Raw genomic sequence first — 19,713 nt, 5'->3', positions numbered from 1 at the left:
TCCCTCCCTCCCTCCCTCCCTCCCTCCCTCCCTCCTTCCTTCCTCTTTCTTTCTCTCTTTTTTGCCTGCATGTATGTTTACGCACCACATGCGTACCTGGTACCTGCAGAGGTCAGAAGGGGTGTCATATCTTCAGGAACTGAAATTATAGCTAGTTATGAGCCACCATGTGGGTGCTGGGAGCTGAACCGTAGCAAAAGCTGTGAGTGTTCTTAATCACTGAGCCATCTTCAGCTCTGTAAACCCATTGCTACTAATGTAGTCTTCCATTGTTTATTCTTGTAGTTGCCTGTAGCCTCACTTAGCTAACATTATTTTGATCAGATAGCCCATGATGAGCCTAAGAAGCTTGTAAACAAGGAAGAGGAACAGAGAGCTGTTTAGAATCCTCCCCCGATCCTGTTATTTTTGAGGAAAACAGACTCTAGCAGGTGCTTTAATGATCATGGAGGACATAATAATTTTTATTTTTTTGCTGTTTGGGTTTTTATAAATGGAGTACGAAAATATACACTGATTACTTCTTTATCTGCAAAGTTAAGAGTCTGGGTAGTTCTGCAGTGTTAATAGTGGTGTAGAAATCTAAGCTAGAACTGTACTGTGGCGGTTCACTCTTCTACTTATTTGAGATTCTAAGGACACTGTAAAAATTTCTTTCTCCCAGTAACACCTGATTGCTGATTGATAGCAGTAGTACATGAACACATTCCAGCAGATAAGAGAAAACGAGCAGGGGACAAAAGTGCTTTTTTCTAGTTTTCAATACGTTATTTTAAATAACAATACATATTGAAAATTAAGTGTAAAAGAACACCCAACAAAATAAGTATCATAAGAAATTGCATAATAAAAAGAGCACATCCCATAGTGCAAAGTGTTTCCCTGACTACTCTTTTTTTGAGAGAGAGGTTTACTGTGTAGCTGGGGTTTGCCTCCTTCTGTGTTGGCCTCTCTGCATCTGGGTCTGTAAGTGTTTGCTGCCTGGCTTCCCTTGCTTCTGTATTCCAGCTCTACCAAGTGCCATCCAGTTCAGACTAGACGGCTGTTTTGGGTTATGAATTGCCTTGACTTTTAGTTCTCTTTCTGAGGAACTGCTACTACCGCAGTGCCATTTGTGCTTTTATCTTTTTTTTTTTAAGATTTATTTATTATTTATACATTATTCTGCCTGCATGTATATTCTTCTGCATGCCAGAAGAGGGCACCGGATCTCATTATAGATGGCTGTGAGCCACCATGTGGTTGCTGGGAATTGAACTCAGGACCTTTGGTAGAACAGCCAGTGCTCTTAACCCCTGAGCCATCTCTCCAGCCCCTTATCTTTACAGTGTTAACAGTAACACTCCCTGCGTCTGAGGGACTTCCTTGCACTGCCCTCTCTGTCACTGGGCAGAAGCTGTTCCCTCCTGTAGTGTGTACTAGGCAGAAGCTTGGGCCCTTGGTCACACACACACACACACACACACACACACACACACACACACACACACATCCTCCAGCTGCCAGTGGAGAGCACTCATTCCCAGCTCTCCTGCTGACAGCTTGTGGGGCTCAGCACAAAGGGCTTAGTGGCTAGTTGTGTTTCTAGTGAGTGCTGGGTGTCCTTTTTCTCCCCTAACTTACAGTTTATCCCAGGTCTTTCTCAGAGCTATTTAAAAGACTGATTGCAAAAATAGTATCTCCCCTTTTAGTTTTAACTTTTTTTTTTAATTATTTTTTATATTTTTTATATTACAGTTTATTCACTTTGTATCCCCTCTTTCCTCCCCTCCCAATCCCACCCTTCCCACATCATCTTTTCCTATGCCCCTCTCCAAGTCCACGGATAAGAGAGGTCCTCCTCCCTTTCCTCTGACCCTAGCTTGTCCGGTCTCATCTGTAGTTCTAACTTTTAAATGAACTGAGTTATGTGTCTTTGATTTCCTAAATTATTCTACCAGTTTCAGTACCAAACTTGAGTGTTTTATGGACTGACCTTTTTTTTTTTTTAAATTGGGTGCTCTTAAAAAAAAAAAAAATTGATCATTGGCATCTTGAGTTGAACACTGTAGTTTTTAATTATTTTGATAACCAAAAAAAATAAAAATAAAAAAAATTCCCTACTTATATTAGTATGTCAGTAAGGGAGCCAATAAAACATGTTCTGGAAGGAACCCATGCTCTTCCTTAGGGGAGACTGTTTGAGATTTAATGTTGTGGGTGATGCTACGATTTGTGATTTGCATGGTTTCAGATGTTGTCTTTTTTCCTACTTCCTAGGAAGTAACAGCTAGCAGTCGCCACTATGTCGACAGGCTATTTGACCCTGATCCCCAGAAAGTTCTCCAAGGTGTCAGGTAAGTAGCATGCATTTAAGACTCTTATCAAAGTCGTGTTTGTCTTCATGTTTTAATTTGCCAAATATTATAATTATGAAAATGTAGGTATAACCTCTCTTCGTACACTTGGCTTCATTTATGAGATAATTGCTTGACATTCATGACTATTTTATTATAAAGGTTTTGTCTGTTGATAATTATTAACTAATATGACTGGCCTCAAATTTTTGTAGAATACTTGTTTTCTGTTTAAAATGTTTCCTTTGGAGAATGCTTTTGCTTTAAATAGCAATAAAAGCAAAATAAAAAAAAGTTGATGGCTAATAATTGGAAAGTAGTGGGAGAATAAGTTAGTAGGATTATGTTGATGTTGTTTTGCTTTTTTTTTTTTTTAATCAACTGTCATCAAAATTTCCCTGTGCTGGAAACTTAAATATCAACATTTAGAAAGCAGTCATTAGAAAAATTTAGGTTTTTGATAACAAAGAGCTTGTGTATGTCGTTTCTTCAGAGTTCTTTGATCTTCAATAAGGGGGGGACATTTTTAATCAGCACATTATAGGTGATTATAAATTGAAGTTAGAAAGGTGGGATAAGATGTCAAGTGACTGGAAGGCTAATTTTCTCTCCTTTTGAGATTCAGTGGCTTTTACTTTTAATACATCAATTCTAAGGAAGGAGATGTAGCCGAAGGCTGCTTGTGGAATTGGAAAGCACAGGAACTACAGGCCTCAATTGTGTACAAGGAACAAGGCTCAAAAGAGGTTGAGGATGAATTGCATTTTGGGCAACCACCAGGCAAATAGATGACTTTCCTTTTCTCTTTTCCTTATTAACATTTTCAGTGAAATAGTACTTTACACTTTATTCTTGCTCAGTCAAGGTAAGTGTAGATGCTTTGTTTATAGCCTTTCTTTTGCCTATAGTTCTTTATAAAAAAAATTACATTTGGCCAGGCTGTGGTGGCACACACCTTTAATCACAGCACTCGGGAGTCAGAGGCAGGCGGATCTCCATGAGTTTGAGGACAAGCTGGTCTACAAAGTGAGTTCCAGGACAGCCAGGGATATACAGAGAAATCCTGTCTGGGAACAACAACAACAAAACCAAAAAACCGAAATCCAACCAAAACTTACGTGTATGTGTGTGTGCCTGAGTGTATATATGTGCACTTTATGCTTGCAAATGCCTGCAGAAGACAGAGGAGGTTGTTGGGTTGTGAGCCAGCCACTGTGGGCACTGGGAACTGAACCCAGGCCTCTGCAAGAGCAGTAAGTGCTTTTAACTGCTGAGCCATTTCTGCAGCACCTTGACTGTAATTCTTCCCCAGAGCCAGGAAAGCTGGCTGGGGCTCACTTAAAATATTTTTGCCCTTTGTTTTAGAGAAACAAGAAGAAATAATTCCCTCTTCCCTTTTGTCCCCTTAACTGAGAGAATTTATGATGATTTCATCAGCTATTTTAAAGACTAGTTTGAGTGTTCAGAAAAAGTGGTATGAAAGCCTCCATTGGGTAATTTAGTTTTGGTCATGACTACACAGGAAAATTAGTGGAAAGGTTAAGTTTAAATAACGTTGCTCTGTAGGCAGACAGGCAGACACTCCCGCAGTGGATCAGTCTCTGGACGGACGATACTGAATATTCCTAAGGATTCTTCAGGTTAGTTGAAAATGCTTACTGAGTGCTCAGTATGTACTGGGTGATACTTTCTACTGCTCACTAGGAGAAAGCTGGGCCTTACTAGATAAACGTGTACCTTGGGTTATATATGATGCAAGAAAGTAACTGAGGTGCTGCTTGTCACTTTCAGGGAATTTTTAATTTACCAGAGACTATTATAGCTCTCCAAAAGTTGGCAAGTAAGAGAGTTCAAGACTAAGAAATGGAGGAACAGGAGGAACACTGAAGTGTAACAAAACAGCTTAGGTGTCATATGTGACATAGCCTTAGTGCCCTTGAAAAAGTTTCAGTCTCAGACAGGGTTAGCTGTTAGGATGGGTAGACAGAAGAAAGCTGTTTATTTATTTATTTTTATTTTTATTTTTTTTAATTTTTATTTTTCTTTTTAGTTACAATTTGTTAACTCTGTGTCCCAGCTGTATCCCGCTCCCTCAAGCTGTTTATATGGAGCCCTGGATTGAGCATGGGCATTGGAGTTAGCCAACAGGAAGTTAAATCTCTGGTTGTGACATTTCCTGGTGCGGTCCTTTCCTAGCTGTGTGCCTGAGCCAATTACTCAATTTCCTTAACCTTTATTATCTTCTTACAGAGAAAATACCCACCTATACTGCCAGGTTGTTTTGAGAAGTAATTCAGAAATATAAAATTTAGTGCCCATTACGGATACCACTAGTTATCACTTACGTGGCCAGTTGTTATTGGCCAAGTTTAAAATAACTTTGAAAATAATATGAGGAGGCTTTGACTTCCCGAGTCTCCCCTCTGCTTTGCAGAGTTCTTTCTCTCTGTGTTTGCTGTATGTGTGTATTTCACTCCTAATCAAAGCCTTTCTTCAACTGATGATGAAGAAGAAGAAGAAGAAGAAGAAGAAGAAGAAGAAGAAGAAGAAGAAGAAGAAGAAGAAGAAGAAGAAGAAGAAGAAGAAAAAGATAGGACTCTTCAGAAAGGAGAAAGGAAAGTTCAAGCTAAAAAATCAAAATAAGGGCTGGAGAGATGGCTCAGTGATTAAGAGCACTGTCTGTTCTTCCAAAGGACCCGGGTTCAATTCCCAGCACCCACATCGCAGCTCACAACTGTCTATACCGCCAATTCCAAGGGATCTGACACCTTCACACTAATGCACATAAAATAAAATAAATTATTAAAAACAATTACAAATAAAAATATTAAAAAAAATCAAAATAGTCCAAACTGAAGTGAAGAGAAGAGGGAGAGGAACTGGAATATTTCATTCAGACAAGACAGTGCAAGCGCTGACATGTTCTGGTTCTAGTGGCTGCTTACATCAGTAACCATTGCTTTCCTCGCTATTTCACAGTGGAGCTAGCTTTATAGAGGCATATTCACTCTGATTTATGTAAAGCTCTTTTTTCTACATACAAATATTTATGCTTCCTGAATTACCTCTTGAACAATGTCACCATCTGAAAATTATAACAAATAATGGAGTAAAACGTGAATTATATTTTTAACATTTTATTCATTTTTTTAAAATATATTATTCAGTACAATATCGATAGAGGAAAAAGGGAACCACAGTGATATTTAAGAAGGTGCATAATTTTTTCCTTTGTGTACACATTTTTATAAAATCACACAGAAGCTATATTGGATACAGTAGGTATCTAGAGAGAAATATCTAGACTAGAACCAACCAAAAATAGCCTGCTGGTCAGGGGACGACTAGATAACTGAAGTAAAGTTACAAATCTAAAATGTGCAAGTGGAGAACTAGAGGAGAATGGATAAGAACTATAGACTAGTCTGCAAGTCAACCAGAGTTTCATTTTTCTAGCTGCATTAAATTTATTTTCTCTCACAAAAGATTATGAACATAAATAACATACTGTCAGGAAAAAAACTGAAGAAATTAAAGGTAAGCAATGCATTTTCATTGTAACCTATAAGTAGTGGCATAACTGTGCATACAGAAAGCTTTGTAGATAATCCAGAGCATGAATGAGCTTGTTACCTAGTCGGTGAGTGAAACCTTGTTGGAATAAAAAATGTATTTAACTTGCAAAGTCACTCATTAGGGATAGGTATAATCAAGATATATTGTGTAGATATATGAAATTATCAGTAAATAAAAGAATTCTAAAAATAATATTTATTTGTTATTAAGGAGCTGTAAGATGCTATAGAAAAATTAAATATTTAGTGTAAAATATTTTAGTATTATGTAAGTATCTGAAATTACATTTGAATTCTCTGTATCACAGTAATTCATAAGAGTGAGCTAAATTCCCCCAGTTCTAAGGCCTGTTCTGTTTGCACATGTGGTAGGAGTATGGTAAGTGTTGAAGTGGACTTGAGCAGATTAGCATTGTAAAATCAGCTTCCTTGACCCACGGATGCAGCTTAGTGCTAGAGGGGACTTGTTTAGCATACACAGGGCCTGTGTTTGACCCCAGAACTAGGGGGGGAAATGATTCTTAATTCAAACTTAGAAGTAATAAATCATCATTGATCTCCTTTTTAAATTTTTTTATGGTGCTAAGGATTGATCCTGGTTAAGCGTTCTCCCTAGTCCTTGAATTCTAGTTAGTGTAGCAGCTGACAAATGGCTAGTTGTTAGTCTGATATAAATATTATTTAATGGGGATGTGAATATATGTATCTCATTCTTTAGCCATGCTTAGAAATTGAAACCTCATCCTACTTGGATGATTTAATTTAATAAGATGTCTTATTATATTACTTTCATTTTGAAGATGTTCCTTTATTCTTAGCTATCTACAAATATGTGGGATATTTTTACAGCTTATTGTCCTTGCTAGTAAGAGTTTGTAAGTGGGCCAAACCTTATATTCAGATCATAGCTTTTAGTGCTCAGTAATTGAGAAATAACATTGGTTCAGATGAACTTGGATAGCTGATTTTTAGTGTGCAACTCCAACCTTAGTGTTTATTTTTAGGTGATAGGTTTTAAGCTCAACTTTATGCTTTGATTATTTAGAAATAAATATAGGCTTATTCCTGATTGAAACTTTGTTTCTTCAGGAGCTCTAGATTTTTGCCACTATTTTAACAGCAAAGTGTACTGTTTACTTTTCTCTGTGTTCTCTGAATTAAATGTATGCTTGTTAGGCAGTATACATGGCATTTAATATTTGAGCCCTTTGTCTTTAATTATTTTTCAGAGCAAAGTAAAAGGAAGTAAAGCAGAAAGTTTAATCTCCATGTAAAACTGTTTCCTAAAGCCAATCATTGGTGTGCAAAGTTGCAAATCTAGGTGAACTCTTTACCTAGCAAGCCCATTAAGGTTCATTTGTAGTGTTTTAATATCAATTCCTCCATCTCCCCAAATGGACTATCTCTAAAACATATGTTAGTGTTTTTTGAAACAGGGTTTCTCTGTGTAACAGCCTTGGCTGTGCTGGAGCTTGCTCTGTAGACCAGGCTGGCCTTGAACTCACAGAGATCCACCTGTCACTGCCTTACTGTACATGTTGTTATTTCAGCTTTAATTTTGTGTGTCTGAAATCAGAGTAGAATTTTGTCTTGCTGAGGGATTTCTTCTTTAGGCTTCCTCTGTTTTGTTGTCCCCAAACAAGAGTTGAGCACCTGCCAAATGCCTCTCACTGTGCTGTGTGTGTGCATAATAGTGAGTACAGCTTCTGTCTAGTGGATTCAAAATCCTGATGGGAGTCAGGTAACTGCATACACAGTTTCTTTTTATCTGATTATGAAGAACCACAGTGATGACTGGTGTCAAACACTTAGTTGCCCCTCTTGACTTCGGTCTTGTCAGCATACCAACCTGTCTATGTTTAGCTTACCTTCCTTTAGCTTACCTTACCTTACATTTAGCTTACTGCTTTCTTCATGCCACTTCTATTATCATAAGAAATCTGCCACAACATATTTAATATAAGGAAAGAAGTTTTTATGAAAGCAGGAAAGGGAGGGGCCCCCAAAAGGAGAGAAACCGAGAAAGTCAGTGAAAAAGGGCCAGAGCCAGAGAGAGAGAATACGAGAGAATTGGCAGGCTGCCTTTATCTTGCACACTGGTGGCAGGTGATGACAATGTTGCTAGGCAACCTAGAAGCAGGCTATTGGCTTGTGAGCTAACATTACAATTTCTGTGACCAAAAACAGGTATTCCCCAGTCAGATACCACCAGAAGATCTTTTATTGTAGAGGATTGCAGTGGAAGAGAGGGAACAGGATGGGAGCCTACCATAGAGGGTCCTCTGAAAGGCTCTACCCAACCCAACCAAACTTGAAACAGAGTGCAGGGAGTCTTATGGAAGAAGGGGGTTGGGGGGACACAGAAGGACATGGAGGGTACAGGAACCCTTCAAAGAGACCAACAAAACTAAAAATAACCTGAGCCCAGGGGTTCCTGAAGAGACTGATGCACCAACCAAGGACTATGCTTTGAGAGGACCTAGACCCCTGCTCAGATATAGCCTATTGGCAGCTCAGTGTCCATGTGGGCTCCTGAGTAAGGGGAGCAGGGGCTGCCTATGTCATGACTTGATGGCCTGCTCTTTGATCACTTGCCCCTGGTGATGCAGCCTTTTGAGCCCACAGAGGAAGAGGATCCAGGCAGTCCTGATAAGGCTGATAAGCTAGGGTCAGATGGCAGAGGAAGAGAACGTCCCCTTTCATTGGACCAGGGGAAGGGGATGAAGAGAAGAGGGAGGGGGGCACTGGTAGGAGTTGAGGGAGGGGGCTTCAGTCGGGATATATAATGAATAAATTGTAAAAAAAAAAAAAAAAATTAAAAAAGAAAACAGTTATTCCCTTCTCTTAAGTCTTTCCCTTCTCCCTGTCACTTTGTTTCTTGCCATCCTAAAGTGAACTGTATTTTTTCAGTGAAGGTTCCTTGTAGTTGCCCCTAGAATATATCCCCTTCATGTCTAGCATAATCTATGAACTGGCTTTTCTTTTGCTCTTGCAATCTGCTTACCAAGGTTCTGACGAGGTTCTATAGTTCAATTTAATTCCCCCCCCCCATTGCCTCAAAATTTTTTGAAGTTTATCATCTACATTTTAAAACTTTCACTATAAATACTGAACTTATAATTTGGCTGGCCTTACACTGTTAATAATATTTTGTCTCTTCAGTAGATTGTAACTCTTTAGACTAGGTGTCCAGTTATGTGATGTTTTACAGTCTTTGTAACACCTCGTACAGTGCTGAGCTCAAGAAGTAACTGTGGACTTTCAGAAGAACATAAATCATGCATATCCCCCTTCTCCACTGCCATAATAAACACGATAGATAGTCGAGACTGTGTGTGTGTTTTTTTCTTTGGTTGTTTGTTTTGTTTTTATTTTTGTTTTTTGATCTCCTGGGAAAAGGTTGTCTAACTAAAAATTAGAAATGCTTTTATTTTGTATACAGACATAGAAAAAATAAAAAAGAAAGATACCAAATTTATTTTTTCTTTCTTATCATGTTGCTATTAAGGCCTCATGTGTAGAAGGAAATGGAAAAAATCTGTCATAGAAGACATGAATTGGTTCTTTTGTTTTGCTTTGTTTTATTTTTGATTTTATTGAAACAGGGTCTCCCTGAGTAGTCCATCTGGAACTCACTATGTAGTCTAGGCTGATCTTAAACTCATGATCCTCTTCAGTGCTGGAACACAAGTGTAAACTTTAACCTGGTGACATACTTAGATCTGCCATTTAATTTGGGAGTTAGTTCTCAAAAACAAGCAAACACACAAACCCGAGCTGTAGCTTTCTCCTCTGTGAAACGTGGTTAATCTTACCCAAAGCTGCCATGAAGATGAAATAGAGTAGTAGGTATGAAGTACTATGTAAACTTTAAAGATGGATGGCTGGATGGCACAATTTTGTTATACTGATGTCTTCACTGGGTTTGACTTTTGTAAACTTGTTTCTCTGGGGTACATTTTAAAGAATTATAAGTTGTAATCCATATAGTGACAGGTCAGACTTACATTCTTGCCTGTAAAGAGAATGGACTTATGTCCTAAGAAAGTGATGACTGTGCTCCAGTTATAGGCTTCCAGAGGGACCCCTACCTAAACCTGGAGCTGCCAGGTCACCCTGTGTGGAGTGAAATTGACATCAGTCTTAGAACAGAAGATTGAGGAAAGAGATGAGTAGTTGATAACAGGTAGACTGACAGATTCTACTATCCTTAAATGGGGTGACTGTCATCTCTTTTTGTTTTAACAGTTTCATGAAAATGACTTGCTAGGTCATTAAATTAACAACTGAATATATTTAACCTATTTAATTTGCTGGTTTTTAACATGCCTGTCTAACATGGGTATATTTACTTACTGGAGCCAAAGCAAACAATCTTTTATTCTTAGACATTGATACAAACTATAAGAGAATTAGAAAATTGGTTTTGTCAGTGTGTGTGTGTGTGTGTGTGTACACGCGCGCGCATATGCATCTGTGTCTTTTGTCTGTGACACACTACTTTCAGATATTTGGAATGGGTTCACAAAGTATTGTAGGGATAGACCATCAATTTTTGCTTAGTTTGGAAGGGTGACGGGAGATGAGGAACAGGATTGAGGATTCTGTAGCACCTGGCATGAGGAGGCGCAGCAGCTGCCTAGGATGGTGCAGGTGTGCTGCGCTTAGCACAGGCAGGTAGAGGACACTAAGGATGGGAGGTGATGAAAGCGCACCACCAGCTGCTAGGCTAGAATGGCAGGGGCTCAGAGCTGTCACTAAGAGAAAACAGTAGGCTTAAGTAGGAAGTAGGAGCCAAGATGTGCAGTCTCTCACTAACTGCTCTTTACTGAGGTCTTGGTATTTTACTGTTGTAGAATTGTATATTAGAACTTGGTTAAAAAGAAAAAAAAAACTTAATAAATCCCATTCAGCCTAATAAGCTCATAATGAATAGGTAGTTACCTGTTTTAAACCATCCAGAGGATCTGAGGGAAAGTTTACAGAGGATTAGATCAGTCTTTGAAAGACTTACCCTCAGATATTGAGCTAATGGAAAAGCCTGAAGTTCCAGTGTTTGCCTCTACATAAAAATACCATTCCGAAATGTGTGGTGACATCAGCTTTCAGCACATCTCTTAAACACATGAGGATCCCCCTGTGATACTGAAGAAGATAATTATAGAAGATGCTTAGTAAATGCTTTTTGTGTATCTTAATTAGGTGCTGAGGTTTAAACCCAGGGTCTTGAGCATCTAAGGCAAGCTCTCTGTCATAGAGCTATTCTCCTTGCCAGTAAATGTGCTTGGGGTTGGAAATATGTACTCATTTGTTGAGTTGGGTGTTTGTTTGTTTGTTTGTTTGTTTGTTTTTAACTTTCACACACACCCCATTTTTCTACTGGATAATGTTTTGCCAGCTCCATAATTTTTTTTCTAGGATTGTAACTTTCAAGATTGAAAAATGTTCTTATACGTTATAAACCTCTGTTACCTAAAACAGGAAGAAGCAAAAGTTTTTAGGGGGGTATATTTTGGGATTAAAAAAAAAAAAAAAAAAAAAAAAGGATGAGCCGAATCTGAGTGCCACCTGACAGTGGTCTTAACACTCCCTGACCTAATTTCCCATTATTATTTGGTGACATCATTACACTCTCCTGCAAGGTTGCGGTTCAAAGTAACAACACCTACTCAAAATAGTTACTGCAGACAAGAAAGTAATGCCTTCCCTTTTTAGAGTTCACATAAGATTTATAGTGCTCTAATATGTAGATGCTCAGGTCTGGCTACAGGAGAAGCCCCTGAGGTAGCTGGTTTCGAGAGCTGCCAGGGTGTCCTGAGACAGCTGTGTGGTGCTGATGACTCAGATACAGTGAGTGTGCTGAACTGGTTCTCAGTTTCCACAATGTTTAACTTTTACTTAAAAATCAAAACCAAAAACAAACTTTTATTTATGTGATACAAACACTATGGGAAAATACCATTTTTCTTTTTTAATTAATTAATTAATTAACTTTACATCTCTCCTTCCAGTCTTTACTCTGCACCCCACAGAGGTGCACTCATCCACTCTTCCTTTCTTTTCAGAAAAGTGGGGACCTCCCATAGATATCAACTAGCCCTGGCATATCTTGTAGTAAGACTGGATACATTGTCTCCTATTGAGGCTAGAAGCGGTCTCAAAGGCAGGCAGTGTAGTCAGAGGCAGCTCCTGTTCCCACTGTTCGAAGTCCCACATGTAGACCCAGCTACACAGCTGTTACTACATATGTGCAAAGGGCCTAGTCAGTCCCATGCATGCTCCCTGGTTGGCGATTCAGTCTCTGTGAGCCCCTGTGGGCTTGGGTGGTTGATTCTGTAGGTTTTCTTGTGCTGTCTTTGACCCCTCTGGCTCCTATAATCCATCCTCCCCCTCATCCACCAGATTCCCCAAGCTCTGCCTAATGTTTGGCTGTGGGTGTCAGCATCTGTTTCCATTAGTTGTTGGGTGAAGCCTCTCTGATAACTGTTATGCTAGCCTCCTGTCTGCAGGTATAGCTGAATATCATTAGCAGTGTCAGTGGTTGGGCTCCTCCATATGGCGTGGGTCTCAAGCTGGACCAGTCATTGGTTGGCCATTCTCTCAATTTCTGCTCCATCTTTACTCCAGCACATCTTGTAGGCAAGACAAATTGTAGATCAAAGGTTTGTGGCTGGGTTGGTGTCCTACTCCCTCTATTGGAAGTCTTGCCTGGTTATAGGAGATGGCCAGTTCAGGCTCCATATCCCCCCATGGCTAGGAGTCTTAGATAGGGTGATCCATAGATTCCTGGGTGTTTCCATTGCCCTAGGTATCTAGCTCATCCCAGAGATGCCTCCCTCCCCATTCCAGTTGTCTCTCCCAGTACTCTCTGTCTGCCATACCCTCCACTGCCCGATCCCTCCCCTTCCCATGCCATTTGCTTTAAATCAAAAGATGATATATTTGCTCTAACAGTACACAGAAAGAACAGCATGGAACTGTATTCACAGTCTATTCTGATGATAACTGGGATAGCATATGAAAACTAAGTGTAAGAAATTAAATACTGCATTGAAATTTTAAGGAAGCCATTAAAAAACAATCAAACCCCAAAGGGGTACAGCTAATAAGAAAATCAAACAGATAAAGTAGAACCATAAGAAATGTTCAGAGGCTGGAGAAATAGATGGGAGTGATTAAGAGTGCTCGCTGCTTTTCCAGAGGACCTGAGTGTGATGCCCAGCACCCATGTTGGGAGGATCACAGCTACTTGTAACACCCAATCCAGGAGATTGGACACCTTCTGGCCTCTGTAGGCACCTGTACTCATGCACACACGAATACACAAACACACACATGCACACTCGCACACACACACACACTCAAAGAAGAAGGAACAGGAGGAAGTGGAGGAGGAGTTAGAGGAGGAGGGAAAATGCCACATTAAAACATTAGGATCAAATAATTATTCCCCAGATCCTTGCGCTCTACCACTTAAGACCATCTTCCTCGTTCTAATATCTTCCTGTTTCCTGAAGCAAACACATGCATGCGCGTACATACACAAACACATGGAAGAGTAAATATGAATGGATATATGGGAATATATGAGAATGAATGTGAATCCCCAGAAATGTTGCTGAGTGCTAATAGAGAATTAATGGTTCTAAGGTCAGACGGGAAGTAGAACATAGTGGTGCTTGCTGCAGAGTCAGGTATGTTCTAACTAGCTCTTTGTTTGTCATCCATTCCCAGAGTTGTGTTTAAAGTGGCCTAATATACTCCATTTTATTCAAAGGATTGTTGCCTGTGTTAGAGGAATCCAGCTTGTTTTTAGTGGAAGTTTTAGCCATTACTCAAGACTTTTGCTTGCTGTTGTACAGTTCCACAGCCAGTTAGCACATGTCCCTCTCTTCAGCACTCTGGCTGGCTAGCGTGGGCTTGGGATTTGTAACTTATTTCTGTACTTGGTTTATTGCATGATAAAGTGGAATCAGTTGGTCTTTGCTATTTCCCTACAGTGTCTAAACACGTTTTTTTTTTTTTTTTCTTCCCCTGAATTCAGAGACATGAAAAATGCTGTAATTGGAAACAATAAACAGAAAGCCAACCTCATCGTTTTAGGAGCTGTCCCAAGGTATGTTTGCTATCTAACTTATTTTTTGCCAGTCCTGCCAAGTTTCTAATGTCCTTCTTCAAATATAAGAATCCCCGCACTTATCATTCTTGCTTTTTTTTTTTTAAATAAAATTTTAAAATAAATGCCTTAAAGTACAGTAACCATTTCTAAGGACATGTTCACACATAAATGTGTGTGTGTGTGTTTATATGTGCTTGTGTGTGTGCGCATGCGTGTGTTTCAGGGACATCGGGGCTCACGGGATACATGGCCCTAAGTGGTAGAGGTTGAGGACTTGGGATTAATTCTTTGGCAAAGCTGGCTCAAGCTGGCATGGGACGATAGAACGAAGAGAAAACTTTTTATTCACAGAGCACTTCACAAGAACTCGGAACATTTTCATTAAGAAAATCAGTAAGAGGCCCTCTTAGTTCTACTACTCTGAATTCAAGGTCCATTTCTACTTTGCATTTAAGATTCAATAGAACTTGGCATTGGAGTCTTCAGCTCCTGAAGGGATGACATGGGGGATGGTGCTGTTTCTACAGAGACCGTTTGTGTGCAACTTTCAGATTTATAGTTCGGGTAAACGGAGATATTTATTTGTACAGAATAAGACAATCTGTTAGATTTTTGTCTCTCAGTTGGGAGTGTGTTCTACAACTCTGCCTTTTGATTGTGTCAACCATATTTTTATTTTGTGGGATATAATTCCCACATTGCCTTTATTACACTGTTCTTTTAGATTATTGACGACTTTTTGTTTTACAGTCTGTTTACCAAGCCCCCTTTATTTTTTAGATTGTTGTATTTGCTTCAACAAGAAACCTCAAGCACAGAGCTGAAAACTGAATGTGCAGTGGTGTTAGGGAGTCTTGCAATGGGCACAGAAAACAATGTTAAGTCTCTACTAGACTGCCATATTATCCCTGCCTTACTACAAGGTATGTAGGGAAGCAGTTTTTACATATTCTTTTTACAGTGTTGTAAATTCTGGTTGAAAGATTGTCTCATGCTGGGAAGTGGTGGCACATGCCTTTAATCCCAGCACTTGGGAGGCAGAGGCAGGAGGAACTTTGTACGTTTGAGGCCAGCCTGGTCTACAGAATGAGTTCCAGGATAGCTAAGGCTACACTGAGAAACCCTGTCTCAAAAAAATAAAACAAAACCCAAACAAACAACAAAGAAATGTGCCTCACACGTGTTTCTCTTCCTAGGACTACTGTCCCCAGACCTAAAGTTCATTGAAGCTTGCCTCCGATGTCTACGGACAATCTTCACCAGCCCTGTCACTCCAGAGGAGCTGTTGTATACAGTGAGTTTGGGGGATGTGGGGTGTGTGTCATAGTTAAATTCTCAGTGTATTTCTAACTTGCTACTTCACCCTAAATGTTAGATGTGGAAATCTCACCAAGCAGTTGACTTTCTGTTTACTTGGAATGTTAAATGTTCTAGGCTTTGAAAATAAGTGAGTGATAGTTACACATTTTGAGAACTTACAAGCTGTTTTTAAAGGCTTATTTCTGTGGGTTGATTATATAAATTAAGGGAGTATGTTTTTCTAAATTATGAAACATTTCAGTTTTATGCCTTGGCAATTTTATATCATAGAGACAGTAAAGTATTAGCTGTCAGGACGGCAGTGGGGTGGGGTTCGGAAGCCTCAGAACTGTTCAGTGTACCTAGCTGACTGGACTGGGTAGAGGCTGGCTGTTGGAAGCTACTCAGACACTAAATACAGACAGCACAGTGAGTAAGGGGGGCTTTCTATTTGGAGTCCTACTTGTCTGACAGGTAATTGAGGGCAGTTATGTAACTTCCTTGTTCTCTTTATCGTGTGTGAACTACAGATACAGAAATCAATTGACAGAAACACACATGAGGAAATGGATTGGGGGTTGTTGGAAAACATTGGTGAATCAGAGAGCAGTGGAGAAAAAAGGAGGGAGCAGCTTAGAAGTGAACAGTCTTGGAACCTGGTCAGACTAACCTCTACTTGCTCTTAACCTTTTGGACTTTCCTGGTTGTTTTGAGGATTTACATTTTTCATTTTGTTTTTCACTACAGAGAGTCATACTAACACGCAGGCAAGGGGCAGAGATTCCGCTTTCAGGGAATTAACAGCTTCTGTTTTCCTGCATAGCTCTATGTGTCTCTGGCGTCCTTTCTTCCTCACCTTCTGCTTTTGTCTGCAGACCAGCATGGGTTCTTTGGGAAATTAGTTAGGTTTCGGTCTCACAGGTCCTCCCCAGGCTTGCAGACTCAGATCCTTTGGAAACGTGTGTGCACATGTGTACGTATGCATGGCTCTGGACTGTAGCCCACTTTTACTGGGAAGCTTGAGCCAAGTTTTCTTTTTTGTCTGGTTCAATCTAAAATGTCTGTTTCAGTTTGTAGTTGTTCTTGCATTACAAATAAAAGGAGATCTTGGAAAACCTGGCAGCAGGGTTCTCTCTCTCTCTCTTTTTTTTTTTTTTTTTGCCACCATGTTGGCAAGATAATGGGCTATAAAATATTTCTCTGTGTGTGTGTGTGTGTGTTTGTGAGCGGTGTGCTTGACTGTGTGTGCGCACGTGTGCACATTGGTGCCTTTACACGTCTGAGGACAGAACTTGACATTGGGTGTCTTCCTCAGTTGCTGTCCAACTTGTATATTGAACCCAGAGCCCATGGATTGAGCTAGTCTAGCCCGCTGGCCTGTTTTGGAGACCACCCTCTCTGTTTCCTGGCGTTGGGATCGTTGGCGGGCTGCCATGCTTACCTGGCTTTTCTGTGGGTCCTGGAATCTGAACTCCTCAGTCTTGTGCTTAAGATGGCTGCTTGCGTAGCAGGCACTTTACCCACAGAGCCGCCTCTCCAGCCCAGTGGTGGGCTTTATGTGAGAAGTTATTAATCTGTGAAATGTCCTGTCTTGGGTATATTGAAAACAGCTAACTCATCATTATAGCTGCTACTGGTGCCTACTATAACATCCCAAGATCCAAACTGTCAGATTTGTTTTATACAGTATTTCTTTTCTGTGTTAATAAGTCACCCCATCACATTTTGATTTCAGAATTGATTTTTTTCTACCCTCTGCCATGCTGCTGTTTTATAGTGAGAAACCTTGGTTACTTATAAGAAATTAAGTTCCTTCTCTTATATTTTATTTTCAAGAATGACTATGAAAACATCTTTCCATATACTATGCTTGAACAGTTCTGATGGCCATGGTGCTTTTATTTTGCTGTTCCTTAAAGAGACTTGAGTTAATACCATTAAGATAAGCTTTAGCTGGGTGTGGTGGCACACGCCAGTAATCCCAGCCCTCTGGGAGGAGGCAGAGACAGGCAGATCTCTATGAGTTCGAGGCCAGCCTGGTCTATAAAGGGAGTCCAGGACAGCCAAGGCTACACAGAGAAACCCTGTCTCAAAAAAAAAAAAAAAAAAAAGAAAGAAACTTTGCTGTGTACTTGCTTGTAGAAAGACTATCACATGCATGCTTAAGGCCTAAGTTTCTTGTTGCTGTCGGCTCCTTCCCTTCCATCCAGGATGCCACGGTGATACCACACCTCATGGCGCTGCTGAGCAGGTCCCGCTACACCCAGGAGTATATCTGCCAGATCTTCTCACACTGTTGCAAAGTAAGAACTAGAGAAATGTTCTGTAAATGTGTGTGTGCCCTCTGGCGCACACTCTGGCCTGCTTCTGGCGGTGACTGTGACACTTGGGGGTGAGTGTGGTGTCTGACATCTATAAGTGTTGCGTAGGTCTCAGTGACTGCAGCATACTGTGTGTTTGTGTGCTTACAGGGGGCTTTTACCTTTTCATGTAGAGGAAGTGCATGCTAGCCTCGCCTTAGCATGAGGTCTGAGAGTCGGGAGAGTGCAGAACAGCAGCACCTTGTCCTGCCCTCCTCTGTCCTTCGAGTGCTCAGGCTCTGAAAGGCTCAGTCTCTGTGCTTTTAAAAGGCTCCAATCACTTTGCTTTATATATTAAGTAAACTCTTAGACAACTGTGGGTGATTATTTATTTAAAAGGTTGTTGTTGTTTTGTTTTGTTTTGTTTTTTTGAGGCAGAGTTTCTCTGTGTAGCCCTGGCTGGCCTGGAACTCACTCTGTAGACCACGTTGGCCTTGAACGCAGAGATCCACCTGCTGCTGCAAGTGTTCCCAAGTGCTGGGATCAAAGACATGCGTTCTTTTGTTAGTATGAACACTGAGAGACAGGTTTGGACTTTAGAGAAAAATCAAGAGACTGAAATTTTTAAAATAATTATGGAGAGCATTCAGAAAACTCATGTACTGATACGATCTCTGAGATACATTGTGAAAACAATTTAAAGGGTTTGAGCAGTGTATTTAATATCTACTTTTTGTGTTAAAACGGGGTAAGGCAAGCACATGCATTTGCCTATTTACAGTTTGTTTTGCTCTGTTCTGGTTTTTGTTGTTTGTTTTGAGATAGGATCTTACTGGATAGCCTTGGTTGTCTTAGAACTCACTCTGAGGACAGGCTGGCCTCATACTCTGCCAGCCTCTTCTTCTGCCTCTGCCTCCACCTCTACCTCTGAGTGTGGGGACTAAAGGTGTGCATACCATATCTGACCACTGTTCCTGTTAAATAGCCTAGGCTGTTTTTGAGTAGTGATCCTTCTGCTCAGCCTTCAGAGTACTGGGCTTATAGGTGTAGGCCACAATGCCCAGCTTTCTTTGTATAGGTATGAAATATCTTGAAGAATAGAAAATAATACATTATAATTAGCTCACCTCATATCACAGAAAGGCTGGCTTCAGAGTAGGAAGAACAGAGAGGTGCAAGTGTTTGAGCAGTCCTCTTTCTCCTCAGCCATTCTGATAATCTCCGCCAGTGTTTGGGCTAGTATTTTCTTACTGTTTAGTTTTTCTGTTTAGTTTTTTTAGTTTTTCTTTGTATATTCTCTGTCAGATGACTAAGCTGTTACATATTTTCTCTCATTCTGTAGCTGCCTCTTCACATAGTTCAATGTCCTTTGCTGTACAGAAGCTTTTTAGTTTCATGGGATTCCAAACTGAGACAGATTTGTAGGAAACCTGTTTTTTACTTGGCTCCTCCATAATAGTCTCTATCACCGTGTTCATAATGAGAAAGGTATTTCAAACAAGATAATTGAGTGAAAGCATTTATAGCAGTGCCCATCACACAGTGAGCACCTAGTGAGAAGTGCCCATAATTTTATCTGCAGGTGTGTAGATGAGCTGGGAGGAAGGGAAATAAATGTGCGTGAAGCCTGAGCCTTGAGACTGTTGCCAAGTTGTTATAAAGGATGCTGTGCACCATTCTGGATGCATGGCTGGCAGTAAGTGCGTTGTGTCCTTGTATGATTGTAACCTCATGTTGCACACAAGCTCACATTCGCTGTTCTCTCAGTCATCTAGAGCAGCAGTTCTCAGTCTTGGTCAAGTCTCAGCTAGCCAGCATATCAGATATTAACATTATGATTGATAACAGCAGCACAATTACAGTAGGAAGCGGCAAGAAAAAAAAATTTATGGTTGGGAGTCACCACAACATGAGCTGTATTAAAGGGTGGCAGTATTAGGAAGGTTGAGAACCTCTGACTTAGACTTTTTCCCCTTCCTTATTCTGGAGAGGTAAGGCACAAGATATAGACATGCCATGTGGAAGTTATGGCAACATACACACACACACACACACACACACACACACACACACACACACACACA

The 19,713-nt window shown here is 40.2% G+C and overlaps 1 protein-coding gene across 4 annotated transcripts in view; it reads left to right on the top strand.

The window, feature by feature from the left end:
- The window catches only part of Armc8 (armadillo repeat containing 8), a 91,495-nt gene that overhangs the window by 21,981 nt on the left and 49,801 nt on the right, over positions 1–19,713 (top strand). For 3 of the 4 annotated variants that reach the window (XM_055629689.1, XM_055629688.1, XM_055629692.1), the window contains exons 2-6: positions 2,260–2,336; positions 13,956–14,027; positions 14,811–14,953; positions 15,227–15,324; positions 17,540–17,632. In XM_055629689.1, the coding sequence (XP_055485664.1) occupies positions 2,260–2,336; positions 13,956–14,027; positions 14,811–14,953; positions 15,227–15,324; positions 17,540–17,632 (483 nt within the window). The remainder of the gene's footprint in view (positions 1–2,259; positions 2,337–13,955; positions 14,028–14,810; positions 14,954–15,226; positions 15,325–17,539; positions 17,633–19,713) is intronic. The other variant, XM_055629691.1, reaches the window with a different exon arrangement.

Source organism: Psammomys obesus, unplaced genomic scaffold, assembly GCF_907164565.1.
Source record: "Psammomys obesus unplaced genomic scaffold, mPsaObe1.curated_primary_1811, whole genome shotgun sequence".
Lineage (NCBI taxonomy): Eukaryota > Metazoa > Chordata > Mammalia > Rodentia > Muridae > Psammomys > Psammomys obesus.
The sequence above is the reverse complement of the archived record's forward strand: the minus strand, read 5'-3'. Positions and strand labels throughout refer to the sequence as shown.